The sequence below is a fragment of the Malaclemys terrapin genome, chromosome 17 (genome assembly GCF_027887155.1).
Source record: "Malaclemys terrapin pileata isolate rMalTer1 chromosome 17, rMalTer1.hap1, whole genome shotgun sequence".
In the NCBI taxonomy this organism is placed as follows: domain Eukaryota; kingdom Metazoa; phylum Chordata; order Testudines; family Emydidae; genus Malaclemys; species Malaclemys terrapin.
The window spans coordinates 25,042,832-25,063,845 of record NC_071521.1 but is presented as its reverse complement, the minus strand read 5'-3'; the positions used below and the strand labels follow the sequence as shown (position 1 = coordinate 25,063,845).

At 53.3% G+C, this 21,014-nt stretch overlaps 1 protein-coding gene across 3 annotated transcripts; it reads right to left on the bottom strand.

The window, feature by feature from the left end:
- Positions 1 to 29: 29 nt before the first annotated feature.
- LOC128825149 (ectonucleoside triphosphate diphosphohydrolase 8-like) lies at positions 30 to 20,514 on the bottom strand. 3 transcript variants are annotated; one of them, XM_054007306.1, is made up of 10 exons: positions 20,447 to 20,514; positions 13,785 to 13,910; positions 13,019 to 13,136; positions 11,977 to 12,127; positions 10,850 to 11,009; positions 10,011 to 10,241; positions 7,848 to 8,114; positions 5,781 to 5,891; positions 4,909 to 5,046; positions 30 to 2,779 (listed from the first exon to the last, which is right to left on the bottom strand). In XM_054007306.1, the coding sequence occupies exons 2-10, from the start codon at positions 13,896 to 13,898 to the stop codon at positions 2,567 to 2,569; spliced, it is 1,503 nt and encodes a 500-aa protein (XP_053863281.1). In that variant the 5' UTR covers positions 13,899 to 13,910; positions 20,447 to 20,514; the 3' UTR covers positions 30 to 2,566. The 3 variants fall into 3 exon arrangements, with proteins under 3 accessions (XP_053863281.1, XP_053863283.1, XP_053863280.1); XM_054007308.1 differs by lacking the exon at positions 20,447 to 20,514 and adding an exon at positions 15,048 to 15,288; XM_054007305.1 differs by lacking the exons at positions 13,019 to 13,136; positions 13,785 to 13,910; positions 20,447 to 20,514 and having other exon boundaries at positions 11,977 to 13,009.
- Between the last annotated feature and the right edge of the window lie 500 nt (positions 20,515 to 21,014).

Sequence of the window (21,014 nt, the reverse complement as noted above, 5' to 3'; positions counted from 1 at the left end):
GCAGACTGTATGAAAGGGGATCCAGGCCCTGCTTGCGAGTCTGATTTTATCCTCAGAGTAGAATAAAACTTCCTTTACAAGGTGAAGTCCAGCATGACATGAGCATGTGTCACTGTCTCTTTAATGGCCCCCAAGCAGCAGGAGAAGAGATGCTGCTGCAGAAATAAGCAAAGCCTCAGGTTCCTGCATCCTATAGCCCATAGGGTTTAATGACTGCACAGGTAGCAGCCTGAAACCATAACACATTGTGCATTCATCAGCCAGGACATACACACCTTAGCGGGCCTCATCACAGAGGATGGCTGAGTCCCTTACCTACCTGCACTATTCTTACACTGACCCCTGAACCCAAACTGCTCCAGCTCCCCCAAATAATCTTGGGCCGTTACATTTAACTACAAGGCAGTCACTGATGCAGAACTACTCCTCCAGTTGGCACAGTTGTTTACAAGCTACATCCACCTCCACTGCATTGTTCAGAGGTTCAACTCCGCATGCAAACGCCTGGAATTGCCAGGGCTTTGGAATGCTGTCTCTCCGGCTGCCTGTCGGGCAGTAGCCACATGCTGCAGCCCCTCAGCGTTTGTGCTTGTGAGCGTGTTGGGGGTACCCAGAAAGAACTGGCGAGCACAGGATTTTCATTTTATTTACAAGCATGTTTAGTGAGTTATTTGGAAGTATGTACTGGGGGCCCTCAAACTTGGGCCCCCCCACCCTCTGCAGAGCCATAATTACATCTCTGCCTCAGTTTCCCCTAATGGACTTTCAGTAAGGCTAAAGAGACTGATGTATAGTGAGCAGTGTCCCTTCAGGGGTCTAGTTTAATCTAACCCAAAGGCAAACCATTACCCAAATAGGCCTCCACCCAGTATCCTAAGGTGCAGGAAGAGGCTGCATTAATTTTAGTCCAACAATTCCACTTATGTCCAGGTCCCTGACTAGCGAGTCCCTCATGATTCAGAGCCCTCTTCTGGAGTCAGGGCCACTTGTCATCAGCTCAGGAAGGGTCTCGGTCCTCTTGGGTCAAGGGCCACATAGCAGTTAAACCACAATGCCCCTGGTTTCCTCAGAGCAGCATCTAATTCCTCTCAGCTGGGGAGCCTACTGCTACCTGGTGAAGTCCTTCTATGGAGACAAGGCTTCAATGAGACTTGGCATTCATACCCCTTTGCTTTTGGAGCCTTTCACACCAGGAATACTCTTCCTTGGTTCAGGCTGCCAACCCTCCAGGATTGTTGAGTGTCCAGAAATCATGATTCATTGGTAATTAAAGATTATGTCTGTGATGAAACCTCCAGGAACATGTCCATCTAAACTGCCAACCCTATTCTTGGCTTCCTTTCCCGCTGTGCTTCCTCACCAGTCCCCACTCCTCCCCAGAAGCCCTCCCCTTTTCTGGGAACAGTTCCTCTCCCCAGCACCCCTGTTCCCTAGGACAGGCCACCAGGGGTAGATTCCTAGCCTGCTGCCCTGAGGAGTTCTTTCTCCAGGGGCCTCTTCTGGGCGTTGTTACCTGCCTGAGCCCCCATAACCCTTTAGAAGATCCAGGTGGTAATTAACTCATGTCCTGCTGCTTGGGCACTCACTTATCCTGAGAGGGAGCTGGGCTGGGCACTCACTTTAGCAGGGCCTGTCACACGTAGGCTGAAAGCCAATCACAAGGTGGCACAATGATCAGCTTGGGAAGAGGCACCCAATCTGGGTTTGATGGGAAATTGAGTTCTTTGTGCAACGCCCACAGCAACCAACAACTTGCAGCCTCACATGCCAGGGTGGCTTTCCCATGTGGCACCTGTGCCTGCCTCTCCTCTCTCCCTTACACATGTATAAGCGAGGGTAAAAAGAGTCTGACCACTGCCATATTAACCTTTTGTAACCCTGAGCCAGGGCAGCGTCTGGAGCCTGGCCCAAACACCCAGGCTGTAGCCAACACCCCGTGTGCCACAACCAGCCCTTTGTTAGTGACCATGAAAGGGCAAGTCCCTGCCCCTGCAGAGCTGCTGCAGCTGCCCCTGCATCCAGGCACTTCCAAATATATCAGCCGGTGCTCCCTGGACCAGGAGGAGACTCACACTCCCATTCCCTCCGCCTTGCCCTGGAGTCTCCTGGCACTCTAGCCAATGCTTCCTGCCTCACCAGCCCCAACTTCCCCTGCACCCCAGATCCAGTAGGTCATGGCGCGCGCGCGCGCACACACACACACACCACCCCAACTGGGCTCTGCAGGAGGCGGCAGCACCTCCTCAGGATAGACTCTGTTTGCACAGCAGGACTTGCTGACTGGAAAGGGGGCTGGGGGAGAGCAGGAAGCCAGCACAGCTCACAGGGCTGAGATTAGACTGAAAAGTGTCACCAATTTGCCAATAGATGCCATTTGTCCTTCAAACCCAATGTTCCTACCCTCCCTGGGGAGGGGTTTCTCTCCCAGACCCTGCCTCCAGCTGCAAGTAGGGGCACTGGGTTGTAAGGCCACAAACATCTAACACACAGGACTGCATGATGTCTGGGGAAAGCCTCGTGTGACTCCTGATGGCAGCAGGGCCCCAGCCTGAGGAGCATTGGCCAACTACAGCATAGTCTCATAGGTGGCAAGGGGCCACTGATAGCACAGAGCCAGGCCTGTCCACAGGATCATGGCCAGCATGAGGCAGGTGGTGACCACAGCCACTGCCCACAGGTCAGGCCGCTGCCCCTTCACTCGGTTGGGAGCCTCCAAGGGGATCGTGTTGGTGAGGTTCAGCATGTAGCCCAGGCTCCAGCCCACATCCACAGCAGCCACCTGAGAGGAGAGAGCAGAGAAGTTTTATGAACTCAAAGGGCGGGCACTCAGTGCTGGGCAGGGAAGGAGGCGAATCAGAGCCTTAGAATCATAGAATATCAGGGTTGGAAGGGACCTCAGAAGGTCATCTAGTCCAACCCCCTGCTCAAAGCAGGATCAATCCCCAGACAGATTTTTGCCCCAGATCCCTAAATGGCCCCCTCAAGGATTGAACTCACAACCCTGGGTTTAGCAGACCAATAGCTCAAACCACTGAGCTAGCCCTCCCCCCTTCTTCAGTGATTTACAGCAATACTGAGTGTGCTTGTTCTTATGTAGTCATTCTGCTGTTCAACAGCCACAGAACCTGCTCTGGAGCCCTCGCCCGGCCCTGGAGCCCACCCCAGAACCTGCCCCGCATCCTCCATTGCTGTGAAATTGTGCTCTAGAATTTAAATTTGCAACTTTAACTAAAGGGCATTGTAGCCCCCACAGTTGGGAGAAAAATGAGAGGGATGTAACTGGTGCTGGCTGTGAGCCTGCAGACAGCTCAAGATGAAAGCAGAGAGCCATGACCTGCCTCATTCATCTCAAGGAATTGTTAATTCTGAAACTTAAAGGTGGCAAGTTAAACATCAGCAGTTTGATCAGGGAGCATTTCAAGAAGCATCCAGCTAATGTGTTTCTCCCACACCACCAAACCCTGCCATGCCTTTCCAGGTACCAACACCCTCAGCTGTCCCCTGGCCATGTGCCAAAACCTCCCACCCCGCCTGACAGCTTCAAATGCAGTGCTGCCCTGTGAGTGCAAAATCAGGGGGCTGGAGACAGCATCAAAAAAATTGAATGGAATCTCAGCAAACCCAGGGTGATGGGACTGGTTTATTGATTTTCAGATTTCATTCATACAGTCTCCACTGAGCTGCCTCAGAACAGAACACAGGAGTTGCCAGACTGGCTCAGAGCCAACATCCATATGGTCCAGTACCCTGTCTCTGGCAGTGGCCAGCATCAGATGTATCAGGGGAAGGGACAAGAACGTGGCAGTTGGCAGTGATAGGATAATCTGTCCCGTCCTCCAGCACACAAATCACATTGGGGGGAGGGATAGCTCAGTGGTTTGAGCATTGGCCTGCTAAACCCAGGATTGTGAGTTCAATCCTTGAGGGGGCCATTTGGGGATCTGGGGCAAAATCAGTACTTGGTTCTGCTAGTGAAGGCAGGGGGCTGGACTCGATGACCTTTCAAGGTCCCTTCCAGTTCTAGGAGATGGGATATCTCCATTAATTATTTATTTATTATCCTAGTCTCTGATCTGCATAGAATGCAGGGACGCTGCTGCAATATTTAGGCCCACAGAGCTACAGAGGATACAGGGGCCTGGGTTAGTCTGAGCCTGTCTAGCTTAATTCACCATCCAGCTGCATGGGAATCAGCTACTCCAACCCTCATTAGGACCCAACTCACAGTGACTCCACTTACCATGACAGCTGTTGCCTCCCTGAAGGAGGACATATTTAAGGCCCTTTTTCTGCACTCTATCTGGGCTGGGTTACTGACATGCAGAGCACCTACCATCTGCAGGGTTTATAATCCAGACGGGGGGGTGGGGGGGTGAGGGGCTTGGATTCCTGTGACCTGACTGCCTCGTGTACCTCACGTGGATTTATGTGAGAGCCAGTGTAACGGAGGGACAGGCCTTAGGGGCTGCTGCACCAGACTGCACAACTAGGCTCCCGGGGAAGGAGAATCAGGGCAGGCAGGGTAACTCAAGTTGCCTTTTCAGTTCCTACTTTCTTTGGCCGTGGGGGGAGGGGTGGGAGGGGAGGGGAGAAAACACACACCAACTTTTTTCCAGACTGGCACAATTGTATCATTTGGATTGTGCAACGTAGCTGGGCAGCCACGATTTCAATGCCAAGAACTCCAGCGGGAGGGAAGAAGTGGAGAGCTATTCCAGTGCCCATGCTGGGCAGGGGGGGAGCAGGGTAAAGACTGCACAGGCCCTTTATCGCCAACTCCCCTCATCTTGGCACTGATGGAGCAGATTTCCCTCGGGAGCCCACAGTGGTAAGGCAGGCTGGGGACAGACCCGCTCCGGGGGGCGTGACCCAGGCAGTGCAGCAGACCCTGCCAGGGAGACGTCCTACCTGCCAGTGGAAATGGATGTTGCTCCATGTCTCGTTGTCAAACTTGTAGCCTTGCAGCAGGAGGGTGAGAATGTAGGTGCTGGCAGCGCAGTAATCCTGCAGGCGGGTCTTGTTCATGCCAGGATCCACCATCTGCACCTAGGGACATGGGGGGGGGGGGGGTCAGTGCAAACCTGCTGTTCCCATGTAGAGATGCCCAGTTAGCCCACTGGTAACTTTACTCTAGCGAGTCACAGGTCAGAGAGGCCCCCTCGCCCCACCCACAGACCTGCTATTTCAGCTCCAAGCCAGGCATGTGGCAGAGGCCCCCACTGTGCTTTAGATTCCAGTTGCTACCAACCTGGGCCAGATCCAAGCTGGGGACCTCAAGAGAGCAGTGAGGGCTCTATACCCTGTCACTGAACCCTAGGCATGCAGCCCCCACTCCCCTACCCTGCACTCACTACAATGACCCTCTGCTCTGCCACTGGGATAACTGGGACCCTCAGGACTTTGGGCCCAGCCGAGTGTCCATCCTGAGAGGGCAGGGTGAAGAATCTGTCGCCCAGGTTTTGTGTGAGAAGGAGCAGCAGGCCAGAGGGTTTCTCCACACACCATTGGGAAATGGTCTGCAGACCACTGATGCGCAACGAGCCAGTTAACCTTCAGAAAACTCAGGGGGGAGAAGTCCCAGAAGAATTTAGAACCCAGAAGCTAACGATTTGTCCCCCATCTTTCTGCCCAAGCCAAGGTTCCCCGCCCCCCGCCCAAGAAGATCCCAAGGGAAGGAGAATCCCAGCCTGTTAATGGTACCCTTGTGTTCTCCAGTTTCCCCATGCATCTAGATTCAGGCATTACACGACAGCACAGGCAGCTGCTAACCGGGGTCTCACCTCCTTCCAGTCCTTAGCACAGAAGTGCTCGATGGTGGCACTGACGTCACTCAAGGGATGCCCGCTGGTCAGGTTCAGAAAGTGGAAGACTGAATAAAATCCGGAAAAGGCCTTAAAACAACAAACAAAGCAGGTTAGCCAAGCAGCCACCCCTCAGCGACACGTTCTCCGCAGGCCAATGGCCTCAGCCACCCCAACTCTTCACTGCAGGCTCCATAAACCAGCTTCCATCTCCCCTAACTGAAAGGATGCAGCCACAGAAAGGAAGCGGGGCGGGGGGGGGGAGGAGGGAACGTGAGGAATTCTCCCACACTCCTCTGGGCATGAAATTAGTGCCAGTGAACAGGGCCTGATGCAGAGCAATGGGTGTGGGGACTCCATCCACAGCAGGGATAGAGCTAGCTAAGGATCTGAACACACTCACTGAGCCACTGCCCATGGCTGGAAGCATGACTTCCCAGGGCACATGCTCATAGGGCAGTATTATCACCAAGGCCTACAGGGCAGAGAGAACAGCCCAAGCTTCCTAGTGTCTCGTGAGTTCAAAGAACTGAGCCCAGGGAACCCCACTAGTTCTCCCAACACACAGAGCTGTAGATAAGATCTAAACGACAAGGGTTACATTCATGAGATGCAGCTTGCATCAGACGGAGGCAGCACTGGAATATAGTCTGATGGGTGCATGGATGGGCAAGAGGAGAAATGGGCATATGTCAGTCCAACACCTTCATAGTCTCTGCACTGGCCTGGAAGCGGGGAGCTAACAGGAGCTGGGGGAAAAGAGAGTTCAGGAAAGCGTGACTGTCCCCAAGAGACAGCATGGACTGAGGCACCAAGCTGCCCCAGAACCTGGGCACAGACATTCAGGAACATGCACTACTTCTCCCTAGGTACGATATGCATGTTGGGGAGATTTGGGATTGGCATGGTATGGGTTAGTGACGCCCATCTTTCCCTGCTGAACCACAGTGTTCATGCTGCGGGGACAGAGGGGTACCGTCCCACGTCCCTTTGATGGAAGCCACACGAGCACCACCGGCGTCTGGAAGTCTGTCTCCAGACAAGAGGGGCACTGGATTAGGAGCTGAGTGCTGTAGCTCAGAACTGAGGTGTGAGGACAGGAAGGTCCATATGACCTGCCTATTCACATACCCACAGCATGTCTGGGTGGTGCCAGTGCTCCAGAGCTGGGAGCCGCTTCCTTTCCTAAGGCCTTGTCTAGATGGCGACATTGTGTGGATTTAATGTATAGCGAGAATTTAAACAGAGCTAGGTCAGCAGATGCTCGGATTGCGGTTTGAGAGACTTATTTTGGTTTCGCTTTCACTAATTCCTAATCAACGTAGGCTAAACCAAAAAATAGCCTGGGTTGAACCAAGGGATGTCTAACCCTGCAATCTGAGGAGTGTAATCTCAGGCAGACTTACCTGCACTAGCTTCACCCACACTAGCATGGCTAAAACTAGCAGTGTAGACGCAGCAGTGGGGGTCAAGCGCAGGCTAGCAGGACAAACCCCAGGTCCCTGGGGCACTCGTGAAGCTGTGTGGCCACATTACACTGCTATGTGTAGTCGCTCTAATGCTGGTCAAACTAGCACAGCTCTGGCCACCTGTGCTGCAGTCACCCTGGCATTGCCATGTCGATGGGCTCTAAGAACCCACACAGGTTTGGGCACTGCTTTACTCACGTCGATTTAGAGTCTCACCTTAAGTTGAACCTTTGCAACTTGCCCAGGTAGACAACACAGCCACTTCACTTTCCCATGTTTACAGACAGTTAAAAATTGTAACTTGCCCCACACCCTGCCCCATGTGCCCCCAGCCAGCGATCACCAAGATGCCATATGCTGGAAGGAAAGGTCACGAGAGACATAGCAGCAGCTTGTTCTGTGCACTGGGCTGGTCCTGGCTTTCAGACATTTGCTCGCATTAGTACCAATGGGAATTTCCCCCCACAGCACCTCCCCCCCCAAAAGGTACAGGGACCCTCAGCCAGCATGAGAGCCCTCAGAACCCAGCTCCCTACAGTGTGGTAGCCAGCTAGAAGAGAAGGGAAGGCTCCCTTACGAAGAACTGCCCATGCTCCGGTGGCTGGTAGACCCCGTTGAACCCGCACGTCCTGTTGGCCCCACAGGCTGTGAAGTTGAAGAGTTTCTGGACGGCATTCCTGCACTCCGCTGGGGCTCCTGTCCCCCGCACCGTGAGGATCTGGCTGGGGTCGTGTGCAGCTGGTGCCGGGATACAGGGACTGTCATACAGGGCAGCGGCAGTGACGTTCTCCTCATATCCCCTAGGGTAGCACGGGTGGGAGATCTGCTGAGAGGTGAGGTTCTCCTAGAGAGAGGGGAACCCATTAGCAGCGCTCAGGCTAGGGATAGCAGCCAAACCCCCGTCCCCACCACTTCACACACAAGCCAGCCTTGTAGTCTGGAACATCCCACAGTGGAGAAAGCAGAGGGCAGCCCCGAGATGCTACCCAGCCCTATGCACGCTGGATTTTCTCTGGAATCCTGCTAATCTCTCAGAGGGAAACATTCCCTTCCCACTCTGGGCCCATTCAGAGCGGTGATCTCCTTACCCGGCTGCAGGAATTAAACTGTCGGATGGGGAACAAACAAACAAAGTCTGACCAGCGCCCCCGCTCTGCTCCTGCAGGCTGACAGTCCCTGTGTACACTCAGCAGAATGAGGGCTGGACTAGGACCAACCCCTCAGCACCAGTGCTCTGCATTCCTCCCCTTACGCCCCCACTGGCTCACAGTCCTGCACCCTACTGGCCTCGCTCCTTTGGGAGACACATTCATTCCCATGTAATGAAAGACCAAGACAAGATTCACATTATACTCTATGGGCAACCACAGAGATTCAGGACCATCCAGAGCCTCCTCAATGGAGATCCTAAGGCAGGGAGGGTGCTAGTTTTGCCATGGATCCTCCTGTGGTTTGCAGTTTCTCTTTCCTGTCAGGTCACCTCATGCTAGATCAGCTTGTTTTAAAAGGGAGAGCATGGGTGGGGAAGAGCCAAAAGCCAAGGGCAAGCACGGATTCATCTTTACAAAAAACACTCTGCACACTCTGACATTTTGCCCAGCATTTCTCATTCTTTCACCCAACTTTTAACAGTAACTGGAGCCAGCAAGCCAGGGGACAGCTTGTGGGCTGGCTCCCCCACCAGCAGCAGAATTTCAGTGTCACCTCAGTGGGCTGTGTCTCACAGCGACTCTGCCGCACCTTCCCATCGGCAGCCTCTCCCTGTTTAGGCTGCTAACCCTGTCCCTGCAGGAATCTCTTGCCAAACCTTTTGCCTGCCTAGTGCCAAGAGCCCCTGCTTGGTCCCTTCTTGACACTGCTGTCTGTCCCGACTGAGCAGGCTCCCTTTTCTAGGAAACGCTGCCTCCAAGCTGTCATGTGAGCTGTGGTCAGCTGTCTGAGGTGCAGAGCCAAAGCCTCGACAGAGGGCCCTGGGTTGCATGCATGTGCCCCAGCACCAGTGCCCTGTTACAGAAACCTGCTGATAGACTGAAAGGGCATCTAGTCTCCCTGCGATTCGCCCCTGTGCAGTCAGATCAGAGCTCCCTTCACAGGAAGGCCCATAGATCTGCCGTGGAAGTTAAACAGCACAGGGCCATGCAGAGCCTGCTATGCTGCTGGTATTCGTGGAGCTGGGTAAAGCTCTATGCTTCACGCACATCCCTGCCTACAGCCCGGGGAGTTAAGTGCCACTAGAACTCAAGTTCTGATCCCACCTGGGCCACAGACTCCTCCTGGAGCATAGGACAAGCCTCTTACAGCAGCTACTCGCACACAGCCACTATGTTTGGTGCCCAACGTGAGACACCTCAGGCCAGCTTTTCAGAGGTGCTTAGCATCCCCAGTTCTAGTCAGTGGGAGCTCCAGGTGCCACTTGGCTCTGAAAACCAGGCCAGAGGCACCTCCAGTGGGTACCCCACATCAGAGGTAATATTTTAAGGTGTTGTCCTCTCTGCCTGTTTCCCTTCTGCAGCACAGGGTTAACACCTCCTGCATGGGGAGCAATGGGGTAAGTAGTTGATGGGTATGGATCTCATTATATGAAGTGCCAAGTTATTACTAGCTTTGCCTTTTGCTGCACTGTACAGCCAAAGGTGCAATAGCTCCATAGGGCCATGTGCGCATCCCACTACACTTGTGCTACCAGACTCAGTGAGCCCCAGGTCTGGTGAAGAGGGAATAGGCAGATTCAGGAGAATACCTCTCTGAGGGATGCAATCAGCTTCTTCAAGGCTTGGTTTTCTCCGTAGCAAAGGTAGCTGTGGGTATAAAGCGAGTAGTTGGTCCCATACAGCCAGAAGAGGACTTCGGTGTTGTTGTCCTCAATGGCCCGACCAGGGTGAAAGGTTATCTGGGTCGAGGCTCCTCCAAGGTCCAGTGCTCCCACAACTGCAGCTGCCTCAGGGTGTATCCACGTCCCTGTGAAAGAGAACTGCCCCCACCACATGGAATCAGTTCACTGCTGGTGCTTAGAGTTAAGAACAGCGTCACTGGAGGGCCAGGGGATAGAGTGCCCATCTCCATAGGAAAGCAGCGTCACAGGCTGAGCAAGGAAGCATGTCTGTTAATCAGTGTCCATGACTCTTGCACTGGGATGTGGGGCCTAGGAGACCAGCTGCCACTCAGGGGGTGTCTTTTCCGCCACTTAACTAGACATGTCTCATCCAAAAGCTGAGGCCTGGCATGGGACAGGGTCTCCCTGAATCCCTCCTGCCATGGAAGTGCTGCTGCCTGAAGCTGAAGCAGGGAGAGACACCAGCACCCTCCTAAGTAAAGAAACACCAGCTCCTCTTGTGAGGGGTTTGGTCCTACGTCAGGGACTCAAAATCCAGCTTCCAGAGCCCTGGATTCTCATGCAGTGTGGGAATTCCCAGCTGGAGCCAAGAAGGGACAAGCCAGAGAAGGGAGCAGGTCTGGGAAATGAGCTAGGCTGAGACGACCTGCCATGTTGGCTCTTCGTCTGACCCGTTTTCTATAGAAAAGGAGCAGCCCTGCCAGCCAAGGTCACTCCCTTTCCTTCCCCCCTGCCCAGGCACTGACCTTGATGAGCGTCTCCAGCAGGTAGTTGATTGTGATCCAGCCAAAGGATCCTTCCTCATTCCCAGTGAGGATCCGAGCGCCACGGAAATCTACAGGGTACTGCCGGATGGTCTTGGAGACCTCTGCAAAGACCAGGTCGGCTTTTGTGCTGTTCTGCTCCCTGCGAATGGGGAGGGGAGAGATTCCACTGGGCCCCTGACGGATATGGTGTGGCATGCACTGTGACTGCCTAATCCAAACCCTTCCAGAGGGGTAATAAACCTGAACATGAGCATCTTCCCTGGAGGTGCCGAAGCAGGTGAGAAAAAGACCCTCTGTTCCTGATACTCCATCAAGTCAGCCAGTAACAGAAGAGGAATGTAGTTAATGCTTAATTACAAGTTTCTGGCACTTGCAGTTCCTCACATTGCCATGGCACCCCAATGGCAAGGGCCTTGCCTAGACCAACTGGTCCTGCAAGAGCCCCCCAGTAGTTTAGCAATGCACACGCTCACCACTGACATGCAGCCCACTCTGGAGTGGAGGGAAGGCAGTAGGTGGACAAGCTGCATGAGTGGGACAGAGGCACAGGGAAAATGTTACCACCTGTGCAGAGTATAGATTTGAGGTCTGTCCCCAAAGACTCCTGCAGTGAACAGCAGGTGACTGAAATGGGGGAACCGGCCATTCCCTGTGCAGAGCTGCCCTCCTCACAGTCACCTGGAGGTGCCGAAGCGGGTGAGAAAAAGACCCTCTGTTCCTGATACTCCATCAAGTCAGCCAGTAACAGAAGAGGAATGTAGTTAATGCTTAATTACAAGTTTCTGGCACTTGCAGTTCCTCACATTGCCATGGCACCCCAATGGCAAGGGCCTTGCCTAGACCAACTGGTCCTGCAAGAGCCCCCCAGTAGTTTAGCAATGCACACACTCACCACGGACATGCAGCCCACTCTGGAGTGGAGGGAAGGCAGTAGGTGGACAAGCTGCATGAGTGGGACAGAGGCACAGGGAAAATGTTACCACCTGTGCAGAGTATAGATTTGAGGTCTGTCCCCAAAGACTCCTGCAGTGAACAGCAGGTGACTGAAATGGGGGAACCGGCCATTCCCTGTGCAGAGCTGCCCTCCTCACAGTCACTCCAGGTACCTCAGCAGCCGCATGCCCGCAGTAGCGCCGAGGTAGGTGGGCGTTTCTCTCTGTTGCTCCACAGGGATGATCGTCATGGCTTTGTCCAGACAGGCCCTCAGGCTGGCTCCGGCCCTAGTGGGGTTGTCAGCGTAACTGGAGATCCCAGGTCCTGGAACGAAGCATCCCAGTGAGAGCCTGAGCTCAGCCAGGGCCCTGAGACAGGGACTGGCAATGCTGCTGGCACCTGGGGCTGGAGAGCCCAGAGTGAGGGTCAGTTGTTTGCTGGCATCAGCATGCAGGGAAGAGGAGTGTATAGATGTAGGAAAAGTCTGCGGAGCGCCAACCAAGGTCTGGGGGGGAACTGCCCTCCTTGCCCCATAGCAAATTACACTCCTGCAGCAGAGCACTGTGGGAGAGGCTGCTCCTGCCTGGCAGCTGGGCCATAGGACACCCATGCATCCTGGGTCTGCCGTCACCACGACATAGAGCTTGAATGCAGACAAAGGTCGGGGTGTCTGGGCCTGGGGCTGCGTTGGGGACATCTCATTCCCCCAGGCTCACTGCCTTTTACAGTACAGCTGGGTGTCACCCCGCTTTCCGGATAGCAGTCTAGGGATGGGGGAGGGTCACACTCACTTCTCCCATTTTGGCTTTGTAGGTCTTTCCATGGCACAGGGATGTGGTGGACAGTTCAGCTTCCACCTTTGCTCCCTGGAGTCCACTGCATTATATTGCAGGTAGCTAAAGGAGCAAAGTCCACCTGTAATATATGTGCTTGTGCTGCACCTATAATGTCAATGGCCAAACTCACACCTAGTCCAACTCCACTGACTTCTGTAGAGTCCCACCAGGGATGAATGGGGCCCAGTTGCTATCCCTGGAAAATAGAGATCCAGGCAGAAGGAGGTGGTGTTAGGCCTGAGGGGTAATCCAAGTGCAGGGCAGTAAATAGCACAGCAACCTTTGCCCCTGACAGAAGCATTTCACACACATTTCTTGGCACATGGACACAACCAAGTGGAGGGCATAAGGGTGAGAGAGCGAGAAACATCTGACTGACCTTGCACGGTGCAGGCCTCAGCCTGGCTGACGATGCCGGTGCCGTTCTCTTTATCCGCTGGCCACTTGTAGATGTAGAGAGCCGTGTGCGAGGAGCCGGCATCAAACACCATCCCATACTGAAGGGGGAGCCGGGAGGGAAGATGAGGTCACAGAGCTCACTGCTGCACAAGGGCTGCTGTATGTGCTCTCAGCTCTTGCATCCAAAGAATTGCACTTTCAGGCTTGACCTTCCAGCCTGGCTTTAACCAGGCCTTTGTTTCTATTCCTTGGGTTTTGCAGTTAGATAAAGTTCCGAGATGGAAAGGGAAGTGAGGTGTGAAACAACAAGTCTCACGCCCCTGCAGTGACATTCACAGAGCTCTCAGGAGTTGGAGACACATGTGGAATGGCTCAAACCTGTGGGGCTGTTCACCGGCTATCAGCTATCGGAGGCTGGGAAATCAGGAAGTGGTAGTTTTGCAACAGTCTTAGAAAAGTAAGAATGAAAGAGACAACAGGGAAGGAACATGAAACCCTGGGAAGAAGGACAGAGGAGAGGAAACATACAAGATGCTCATGAGATCCGAAAAGAGAAAGTGGAAATAAAAGTCAAGAGAAACTAGTTTAGTTACACAGCAGAACCACTAACAGACAGGATGACACACAGCAGGTCTGGGGACATGGAAAAGGGTGACACTATTTCTAACAGGCTATCAAACCCACACAGCTAGCAGAGGTTTCTGTATCAGTCATTGCAAGCAATGTACTCTAGCAACTGCACCTACCTTGGTTCTTGCAGGCAGATAAACGTCCTTCACTTGAACAAGGATGAGGATGAGGGTAGCTATTCCTGAAGCTGCAGCCACCGCAAGAAGGCACCTGGCATCCTGCCCTAACATTGCTGCACCAATCTGTGAGCAAAGCAGAAGCTGTGTCAAGACAAACACATCCCATCTTCCTGCTTTCCAGCCAGTTCCTGGTTTACTTTTAAAGAGAGTTCAGGACAAGGGCGGTGGGTGGCTAACGCGTCCCATTGAGCCTGTCCCCACTGCAGTGAGTCTGTTTCCAGCTTCACAAGCATACATTTGAGCAATTGTACATCCTGATGGTACAGCAAACTAGATGACCCTGGTGGTGGGTTTGGTGCAGAGAGGAGCAGAGGAGGCTCAGAGAGGAAAGAGCTCCCATAAGACCAAACAACAACAATATGCAGGCCTGGCCCAGCCCAGAGAGGCTCAACTGCTGGTGATTGCTACTTCTGCTCCATGCCACACCGTGCAGAACACAGCTCAAGTTGCAGTAGGCCCTTGGCATAACAACTTGAGCAGAACAGCCAATCACAATGCCACCCCCATTGTCCAACTCCATCATCTCTGACCCCATGGCAGGTTCTGCTCTCCTAGTTAGCAGACAGTCTCATCCCAACTGTAACCCAAAGTTGAAGTGCAAGATCCTGCACCATTTCTAGATTCACTTTCCATTCCTTGCCCCTCCCCACATTCGCCTCCCCTTTCTAGACTAGCAAAGCTGTTTGGGTCTGGTGGGAGACAGGGCACATACATTGGATCAAGGGCTATGGGATGGGGACGGGTTTGATTTTTGTTTAAAATATATTTAATACAGAAAAATAAAGAGGCTTGGGAGTGTAATTACATGCATGCAAAGAAAGCATTTTACATCATTCATAACTTCACACACACACAGCGGAGAGAAAAACCCTCATTTTACAAATGGATTCAAAGGTTAAACATTCCAGGCCCCAGAGGGAACAAGTGAACCCGGGAGTTCCTGGCGCTTAGTTCTGTGCTCTCGCATTAAGAGATGCCAGGTGTTGTCTGGGTGGGTGAGACCAGCAAGCTCAGCTGTGCTATCTGGCACTGTTTCAAGCCAATTCTTTGTTGTGAATAAGTCATTGGACAGGTTACTCCTGGGGAAATTCTGCGCTACTGCAGCGCAGCAGAAACCACCCCCCACCCAATCCCTTTACTTCCTTGCAGAAAATGGTTTCTGTGGGGAAGCAAGGAGAAGCTGTACCAGTGCTCACTCACCCCTCCAGGCAGCTCCGCAGCTCACATGCATCTGTTCAGGCAGCCAGGGGGAGAGGTAAATCACTGGCTGGAGGAGGGTCTGGGGATGGCCAGGCAACCCAGGGACATTAGTCACAGCTGGGGAAGGTGGGGGGGGGGGAGGAGAGCCGAGGAGGGAGACAGAGTCCCCCCTCCCACTTCCCTGCACAGAGCAGATGGGGCTGGGTCAGATCAAGCCCCAGAAACTTCCCCTGGCTGCACGAAGCTCTGCACTGTGGGGAGGGACGGGACGACAGGGTTCTGGGAGTGGGGGGAGGCTCAGCAGGAGGGTTTGGTGCAGGGGGGTCCAGATGCGTAGGGGCTAGGTGGAGAGGAGAAGCAGCTCCTTGTACAGTGACCCCTCCGCCCACCCGGAACCCCCCCCCCCCTTGAGCTCCCCAAACCCCCACCATGCCGAGCCTCACCCCCGCATCAGAAGCCCCTCCATACCCTGACCCCCACCCCACTGAGCCCCAACCAGCTGCACCCTGACCCCCACCCCACCAAGCCCCACTCCCTCCCCCCACTGAGCCCTAACCACCTTCACTGTGCCCTCCCCTTTGCAGAGTCCCATTCCCCCTGCACCCAGAACCCTGCACCAAGCCCCTGTGCCCCAGACTCCCCCCTGCACCCAGACCCCCCACCAAGCTGCCCACATCCAGACTGCGCCACACAGAACCCTGGTACTCTTGAGGGAATTTTGCACGGAAAAGTTTAAAAATGTAGAATTCTGAAAAGTTCTGCATATTTTAATTGTCAAAACAACAAAGAAACACAATATAATCACACCATTTTCAATTATTTTGGTAATTTATTTCAAATTACTTGTCAAATAATTGAAAATGGTGTGATTATAAAGTTGTTTTGACAAATAGGCAGAATTTTGCAAAATTTTAAAAACTTGTGCACAGAATATTTAATATTTTGGTATCAGAGGGGTATCTGTGTTTGTTGCTTTTTACAGATCCAGACTAAGAGTCCTGTGGCACCTTATAGACTAACAGATGTATTCACCCACAAAAGTTTATGCTCCAATACATCTGTTAGTCTATAACAGGGGTTAGCAACGTTCAGCATGCGGCTCGCCAGGTTAAGCACCCTAGCGGGCCGGGACAGTTTATTTACCTGCTGATGCGGCAGGTTCGGCCGATCGCGGCCACCACTGGTCCCGGGCCAATGGGGGTGGCGGGAATCGGCGCAAGCGAGGAATGTGCTGGCCGCGGCTTCCCGACGCCCCCATTGGCCCAGGACGGCGAACCGCGGCCAGTGGGGACCGCGATTGGCCAAACCTGCTACGTCAGCAGGTAAATAAACTGGTCCGGCCAGCTAGGGTGCTTAGCCTGGTGAGCTGCGTGCCAAACGTTGCTGACCCCTGGTCTATAAGGTGCCACAGGACTCTGATTTTTTGGCACAGAATTCCCTCAGGAGTAGACAGGTGGTGGGGTTTTTCTTTTGAGATCTTGTGTTCAAGTAATTTCATCACTGTTCGAACCACTCTGGTCTTTCTGTTCTCTCTGCCAGACTGGTCACACAACCCCGTGCCAACAAGGTAAAGGGCAGGGAAGGGTTAGGCAGGGAGAGGAATGTGATTGGGAAGGAAAAAGAGGGAAACAAACAATTCCTGATGCACGAAGGGAATATTCATTATCTGAATACAAAAGAAAATGAAAACATTTCAGAACAGATTGGCCATGTTCTTGCCATTTGTTTTCTAATGCCCCTGTCTTCTCGCGGCTGCACATCAGCTGAGAGGTCTGTTCTTGTCAATGGTGCAGCATGGGAAGAGCAGTCCATAGAGAAAGGTCAGCGAGCAACACACATGATTTCCAAAATGCTTCCGATTCCCCACATTCAATTCAATCCAAAAACAACACGGTCATCTCCCTGAGCTTTAACTGCCCGGGGGTAGGTACAGCTTCAGGAGAACCAGATGGGGAATGGTTTTCCTGTCCTGCAAAAATGTTCAAAAGTAAGAAATATTTTTGCGTTCTGAATCAGGATGAAAAGTCAAAACCTTGAATATTTGTGTGACTTGAAAAATCTGAACACAATTTCAGTTCAGGTCAATAAAACCATTTTGTTTCAACAATGTAAAAAATTTCATTTTGGTTTTGACCTTTTTAGTGTAGATTACAAAGCCAAAAGACATTTTGAATAGGAAAACTGGAATTTTTCATTTTGAAAAAAATCTCAAGATGAAACATCTACAGTTTCAAAACTTTTTGCTAAAAAAAACTTTAAAAATGTATCACAACCCACCGTTCCCCATGACAACGCTGGGTTTTGATGACTCGTCCATTCTTCAACACAAAACTGTATTGTCAAAAGGCTCCTGCTAACACTAGTATTGTAGCTGTGGTGGCCTGGGCAGCAGTGAGCAGGAGCACAGGCTAGCCAACCTGAGGAAGTTCCCACCGGGGCGGAGCAAGTGCTACCATGGCTACACTACTATTAGTGCATCAGCTCAATGGGAGCTAGCGCAAGCATGTCTGCTTGAGCTGGGAATCACACCCCCAGCTCCAAGTACAGCCACAGCCACGTCTACACTTACGGCAGCATGTAGAGGACGGCTGCATGCCCAGCTAGCACGGGTATAAATAGCAGTGTAGACAGCGAGGCACAGCTTAGGTGAGAAGAGTAGAGCTCCCTACATGCCTGAACCCCCACGGCAGGTACCCTACCTGGTTCTACATGCCCAAGCCGAGCCTCCCATGTCTATGCTGCTATTTTTAGCAGCTTTTTCTTACTGCCTCCCCCTGCTCCACATGTGGCTACACACTGCAGTGACAAGTGAGGATGCACCCTGCTTTCACGGCAGCATACAGCTATGCATGTAGTGCCTGTATCCTACATACCACTGCAAGTGTAGACAAGACACAAAAGTGGTATGTGGGGTGGGGTTCCTGGTTCTGCTTGCAGGTAGGGGGCTCTGTGGGGAAGCATGCGATCAGACTAAGTCTGAAAAGGCCTTTCTGCCTTGGGGAGCAGCCTGCTTCATCTCGCTCTGGTTTTGGTTTCTATATGTTATCGCTTTGGATTCTAAGAATAAAAGTAGTGCTATGCTGCAACCCTCCAGCAAGAGTATTTGATGTTCTTATTTAACTTCTGTGTTTTTGCCTTGAACACAATACCCTCTGAGGCCAATTTCTCTTGGGCTTGGAAAGAGCAATCACGTAAGATCTCTTCTTCCAAGGCCTCGCAAACGAGATAGTAAACGGATTTCAGAAATGGATCTTAGCCAAAATCTTGGGTCCCCAATCTGACTGAATCCCTCTCTCCCATCTCTATGTGTTGACTGCCTTTGTGGGGTGTAAGAATTACAGGTCTTACACCTAAGTCTTCCTCTGTTTGTATAGTGCCTGACACAACACAGCCCTGATCTGGACTGGGCCCTCCTAGCACTACCACAATCCAAATAAATAGCCATAGAGCCCCCAGACTTTGGGGGAATGTTGATCGCACTCAGGCAGGCACCAATCCCAGTTCACTAGTAGCTGTCAGCATTAGAAAGCCAGCATTTACCAACAGTCACCCCACAGCAGGATTTAAAACACTGTAATGGTCTCACCTCTTGGCAGACCCCTGGGCTTCCTCAGTTAAAACCAAGCCGGAACTATCGGGAGAAGTCCCTTTTTCACTGGCATGCACGAAGTGTGGGGCCTGGCAGAGGGATCGTACCCAGGGCAGCAGAGGAAAGCACATACCAACCACAAGCCAGCAGCTTCCGTTAGCCTGACCCAAAGCCCAGGGGAGTGCCCTGGTGGCATTGCACAGGGCACTGAAGAGGCGTTCCCAGCCACGGCCAGGAGAGTTAAGTGGAGGCTGAAGTCAACAGGAATGGTGCCCACTGACATGCGGGCTGAGCTTGGCCCCATGCTCTGCTGAGGTGCAGGGCAGCTGACAAACATGGGACCAGGGCCAGCCCTAGACCTTTTACCACCCAAGGAGGGAAAAAACAAAACCAACCTGGCCAAATGTTGCTCCAGCTGTTGGCACCCTAGGGCAACCTCCCTGGTCTCCCACCCGAAGGCCAGGCCTTACTGGGAATGGCAGCTCTCAGTGACGTGTCTGAGCCTGGTCCAAGTGTGACACTTGTTTGGCATGTCCAAATTCACCTCCCAAAACTGACCCCCCACAGCTGGCAGCCAGATGCAGCGCAGGCACAGGGCAGAGTGTCTCCACGTGCTCCTCCCCCTTCTCCCACCCTGCTCACCTCCCCAGCTGGAAATGAGATGCTGTGCAGGGAAACTAACTGGGCCATTGAGAATACAGCCATAAGGGAGCCAGTCGAGAGGAGGCAAAGGGCAGGTTCTTCTGGACTGCTAAGAGAGGCACAGGAAGGAAAGACGTGCAGGAGAGAGAGGGAGGAACAGGGCTGGCTAAGTCTAGCGACGCAGAAGCCTCGGTAGGGAGATCTCTGTTCCTGTCAGATCCTGTTGAGAGGGCCTAAAGCTCTGCAGAGTGTAAACAGGCAGGAGCCCGGGGGGGACTGTGGTGATATTGCTGAAGGGGAATAGAAATAAAGTTTCACTGAGCACACACCCGGTGGAGTCCATGTGGTTTCTGCAGGGAAGAGGATGGGGCGGAGACAGGTCCCCGTCAGACCCCCAAAAGGTGAATTATAGGAACAGCCCTGAACTAGCCCCAGGAAGATAGAGAAGATGATCTAACAAAGACCCAGTCTTAAATTTTAAATGTAATATAGGCTAGGTTAAAAGGTGGCAAATTCAAAACAGATAGAAGTCAATACTATTTCACACAGTGCACAGCTGGATGGTGGAACTCCCTGCCACAGGAAGTCAACAAGGCCAGTTTACTTAGATTGTAGGGCAGAGGCTGCCTTCTTGTGCCGTACCTGGCAAACTGGGGGTCCTGGTCCATGACTGGGGCTCCTAGGTGCTACCACAATACAGACAACGACAATGCAAGATTCAAAAGGGGATTGGGCAGTTACAAGAGGGATGGCTAACAGCATTCTGGCAGGGATCTTACAGTGCCTGTCTCCAGGTCTGAGCCAGTGCCCTGCAGACTAACGTGGGGGACAGATTATCTCACAGCTCCCTACTGCAGGGTTCTCGCCCTCCTCGGGAGCCACTGGGCCCTGTGTACCAGGACACGGGGCGAGATGGCCCTTGGGACGGATCCAGTCCGGCACTTCTGAGAGGTTTTCAGAGGAGCCGGAGGGAGCCACATGCCCAACTCTCGCTGCATGTCAGGGAACTTCCCCGGGCTCCTCCCAGTCCCGTCCCCGCCATTCTGCTGGGAGCGCCCAGCGCAGGGAGCCCGGGGAACACGAGCGACGCGCGCCCCCAGGCACCGACACGACACCAAAGGGGACTCGGAGCAGCCCGCGAGCCAGGGCAGCCGGAGTCCCGCGTTACCTGCCGTGCAGGAATCCAGGACAGCTGCGTCCCGCTGCGGAGCCTCCCGCCCGGCCCCCTTCCCCTGCAGGCAGCCCGCCCCGCCCCGCCCCGCCCCGCAGTGGCCCGGCCATCTCTTTCGCTTTCCGGCGGCCCTGCCCCCAGAACAGGGCGGCGGCGTTGCAGCTCGCCTGGGAGCGCCCCGGTGACCCCGCTTGGCGAGGCTGCTGCTCCCTGCTCCCTAGCAGCAAAGCGAAAGCAAAGCCCCTGCCAAGCCCCTCCCCGCCCGGGTTCCAGCCTCCCGCCCCAGCCCAAACGCCTCTGGTGAGGCCCAGTCTGTTGACTCGGGCTCTGAGCGCCAGGGCGTTTTCTTTCCGCTCCCAAGTTCTCTGCTGTTTTCCTCCTTCCCATCCCCTCTCCCGCTCTTTTCTTTACCATTGTCCAACAGTAAATAGACCCTTCTCAACAGGGCCACCCAGAGGATTCAGGGGGCCTGGGGCAGAGCAATTTCAGGGGCCCCTTCCGTAAAAAAAAAGTTGCAAGACTATAGAATACTATATTCTTGTGGGGGCCCCTGCAGGGCCTGGGG

Bases quoted from the DNA above. Each gene is read 5' to 3' on its own strand.
- LOC128825149 (XM_054007305.1), bottom strand. From the start codon at position 12,500: ATGTCCCCAACGCAGCCCCAGGCCCAGACACCCCGACCTTTGTCTGCA. The intron at 10,242-10,849 runs GTCAGTGCCTGG...TGGTGGGGGCAG, and splicing joins TGCTGGAGACGCTCATCAAG to TTCTCTTTCACAGGGACGTG. The intron at 5,047-5,780 runs GTGAGACCCCGG...CCATGTCCCTAG, and splicing joins GTGCTAAGGACTGGAAGGAG to GTGCAGATGGTGGATCCTGG.